The sequence below is a fragment of the Salvelinus sp. IW2-2015 genome, unplaced genomic scaffold, assembly GCF_002910315.2.
Source record: "Salvelinus sp. IW2-2015 unplaced genomic scaffold, ASM291031v2 Un_scaffold5039, whole genome shotgun sequence".
Taxonomy (NCBI): Eukaryota; Metazoa; Chordata; class Actinopteri; order Salmoniformes; family Salmonidae; genus Salvelinus; species Salvelinus sp. IW2-2015.
The window spans coordinates 27,503-31,459 of record NW_019946307.1 but is presented as its reverse complement, the minus strand read 5'-3'; the positions used below and the strand labels follow the sequence as shown (position 1 = coordinate 31,459).

The 3,957-nt window shown below is 41.7% G+C and overlaps 1 protein-coding gene across 1 annotated transcript; it reads left to right on the top strand.

Moving 5' to 3' along the window:
* Positions 1-284: 284 nt before the first annotated feature.
* Positions 285-3,036, top strand: LOC112077910 (C-C chemokine receptor type 6). The gene has a single exon (XM_024144314.2). The coding sequence runs from the start codon at positions 1,084-1,086 to the stop codon at positions 2,260-2,262; it is 1,179 nt and encodes a 392-aa protein (XP_024000082.1). The 5' UTR covers positions 285-1,083; the 3' UTR covers positions 2,263-3,036.
* Positions 3,037-3,957: the final 921 nt, after the last annotated feature.

Sequence of the window (3,957 nt, the reverse complement as noted above, 5' to 3'; positions counted from 1 at the left end):
AACCTGAAGGGATCTGGAGAAGGTCTGTATGGAGGAGTGGGCCAAAACCCTGCTTGCAGTGTGTGCAAAACCTGGTCAAGAACTACAGGAAAACGTATGATCTCTGTAATTGCACCAAATATTAAGTTCTGCTTTTCTGATGTATCAAATACTTAATATGCAATAAAATGCAAATTATTTACTTAAAAAATCATACAATGTGATTTTCTGGATTTTTGTTTTTAGATTCCGTCTCTCACAGTTGAAGTGTACCTATGATAAAATTACAGACCTCTACATGCTTTGTAAGTAGGAAACACTGCCGATTTGGCAGGTTATCAAATACTTGTTCTCCCCACTGTATATTAATTTCTCCAATATCCACTTAGCTGATCATGTGCTTCAGTTGACATTTGATCAGGGAAGTCAGGCGAGATGATGAATCAACCATTGTTGCCTTGCTGTGGTTGTTTTGCCACCCCATGTAATCTTTATGCTTTGGAACAGCCACCATGCAGAAGTGAATAGTAGGAACAACAACCAGAAGCAGAACAACAATGTCATGTCTTTGTCAATAACATTGAGACATTTTTATATTCAAAACACAGATTTTTTTCAATACAAATGTACAATGAATTGCCAATTGATAATGCCAGCATTGCCCCTAAAAGTCTCAATACTGACATGAAGTACTGTGCGTATTGAAAGCCAACCCCAGTTGTTCACTTCAGATACTTAACCACACTCGTGCATTTAAAGAAAAATTTGGGTCACAGTCAGCAAGATTGGGGTTATGTGACCTGGTTCTCTGCAAATTTCCTTTCCTGAATCGCACCACACTGCCAACCCTATTCGACTCCAGATTACTTCAGTCACACCTTTGTAAGGAGTTAATTAACTACAATCAGAATTTTGCTTCATAGTTAAAATAATATACGTATACAGTAGTTGATAGTGATAGGATACATTTCAATAAAACAGAAATGCTTTTTGGGGGGGGGGGGGGTGCCATGAGTACATACTATATGTTGAAATAAATTCCAAGTGTGTTATTAAATGAAAGACCTGTTCTTCTCTGAGTGCTCTCTCTATCCATAGGAGAAAATGAACCATACGGATAATGGCGAGGAAACAGTTAACAATTCAGTGGCGTATGACTATGATGTGGTGGAGCCATGTAATATGGAAGACAACAACAGTGTGGAGACAGTGGTGCGACTCTACATCCACTCTGTCATCTGCATCCTGGGATTACTGGGCAACATCCTGGTGATCGTCACCTACGCCTTCTACAAGAAGGCCAAGTCCATGACGGACGTCTACCTTCTGAACGTGGCCATAGCAGACATGCTGTTTGTGGCGGCTCTACCCCTGATCATCTACAATGAGCAGAGTGGCTGGGCCATGGGGACGGTGGCCTGTAAGGTTCTCCGCGGGGCCTACAGCGTCAACCTGTACAGTGGCATGCTGCTGTTAGCTTGTATTAGCACCGACCGCTACATTGCTATCGTCCAGGCCCGTCGCTCCTTCCGGCTCCGCTCCCTGATCTTCAGCCGCATCATCTGCGCTGCAGTCTGGAGCCTGGCCCTGCTCCTCTCTGTCCCCACCTTTGTCTACTACGAGCGTTATGTGCCTGCACACAGCACCCTTGGAAATGATTATGACAACTATGATTACAACAATGCTACAACACCGTTTRATCTGGAGAACACCATATTCTTAGAGGAGGAGGACTATGTAGTCTGCAACTTCMGGTTCCCAGACAACGCCACAGCCCGTCAGATGAAGATCCTGGTCCCGAGCACCCAGATGGCGGTGGGCTTCTTGCTGCCCCTGTTGGTCATGGGTTTCTGCTATGCCAACATCATTGTCACGCTGCTGCGTGCCAAGAACTTCCAGAGGCACAAGGCGGTGCGCGTGGTGCTGGCTGTGGTGGTCGTGTTTATCATCTGTCATCTGCCCTACAACGTCGCGCTGCTCTACGACACGGTCAACAAGTTCCAGAACCTGGCCTGCAGTCACGTGGATGCCACCGAGGTGGCCAAGACAGTGACGGAAACGGTGGCCTACCTGCACTGCTGCCTCAACCCGGTCCTATACGCCTTCATCGGGGTGAAGTTCAGGAACCACTTCAGGAAGATTGTGGAGGATGTGTGGTGCATTGGGAAGAGGGTCATGAATCCCCGACGCTTCTCCAGGGCCACGTCAGAGATGTATGTCTCCACTGTCCGCAAGTCTATGGATGGTTCCTCTACAGACAATGCATCTTCTTTCACCATGTGAGGACGAGACCCTSTGGTGGAGACTGCTATTGCTGTGAACCCTAGCGTAGTCTGATACATTTATCAATGTACCTATGCCATCTTTATTGAATGTTTCCATAAGCCTTACATGGAATAATCAATGTAAAATAACAAAAGTGTTTATTTAAATGGTAACTACTGTAATGTCAACTGTTTCTACTTGCTGTKTATTGTTTATGAATATGATATATCGGTTGTTGCTTTTATGCAGTTCTGTCTTTGGTTAATGCACAATTGTGGTTTATGTCTATGTTTGAACATATTTTGAAAGACAAAGTAAAACAATACTTTTTTATGGCCTATATTAATTTCCTAATGTATTTATTGACGGAAGGACAATACTATGTAATCTGGGTTTCAGCATGGCAAACTGCTCACAATTAGTAGATGTACCAGCGTTGTTATTGTTACCCAGTAGATGGCGCCATTTACACTCTTTACACTATGTCTCTACACAGTCTGGAATGAAGTGTTGTAAAATCAGTGCGGAGACAGCTTCCCTAGAATTAAGTGAGTTCTACAAAGATAAGGCAGTATTGTTGTTTAAGAAAKCCAAATATTAGGTCATATTTGATTTGAGTGAAATTATGTTATTGTCTTAGGTAATTGGTTCATAGGAGAGACAKTCTCATATGCACTATTTAGTTAGTGCATATTATTGTCAACTTAATGTTACATTTGTTGCTGGTTTTTAACCTTTGGGGCTTGATTGCTGTCATTTGTGCTCACTTGCTAATTAAAGATCCAAATTTAATTGTCTGTCTCTATGTAATACCCGGTGTACAGTTGTGAGAAGCTTCTGCAGGGGGTCTGTTGTGTTCATGACTCTGCCCTCAACCTATCATTATCAACAATTCATCATTAATCATGACTAAGCATATATGACACCCCTGATTCAATTATTAAAATCATAATTTGTAATTACCCAACATTTCATTTTAAATGTTTAAAACTAAACAATAGTCCTATTTTCAACACAGGAGGCTGCTGAGGGGAGGAYGGCTCATAATAATGGCTGGAATGGAGTAAATGGAATGGTATCAAACACAAGGAAACCATGTGTTTGATGTATTTAAGACCATTCCACTGATTCTGATCCAGTCATTACCACAAGCCCGTTCTCCCAAAATAAGGTTCCACCAACCTCCTGTGATGTTTAAGTTATGTAAGGATACTGTCTAAAATATTATAGTTTACTAAAAGTGAATTGATCCTGCTAAGCTACCAATACTACAAGCAGCCCTCCCAGAGAGTGACATTGAAAACCTGACTGACGAGTGTGGAAAATTATGTTAGCATGTTGTTAGCACTTTCCTTACACAAGTGGCTGTCTGTCATTCATTTAACTGGCAAGTCAAAACACTGTGACTAAGGGTTCCGCTATGTTTATGAAAKATATTATCTAATACTTGTACTTTTGTACCTTTAAATTACTAAAGGTATAAAAGAGGTTTAAAGGAGCAGGTACAACCAGTTGAATCCACGTAGAGACAAAGACGCAGTCATTCAGATGTAAGAACGGATTTTTTTAGGCATTCGTCGGATCCTACAAGCATTTCGCTACACCTGCAATAACATCTGCCTAATATGTGTATGTGACCAAGACAATTTGATATAGTTTTAGTACAAAGGAGATATTGTGAAATGTAACCTTGGTTTGACCAAGTGGATTAAA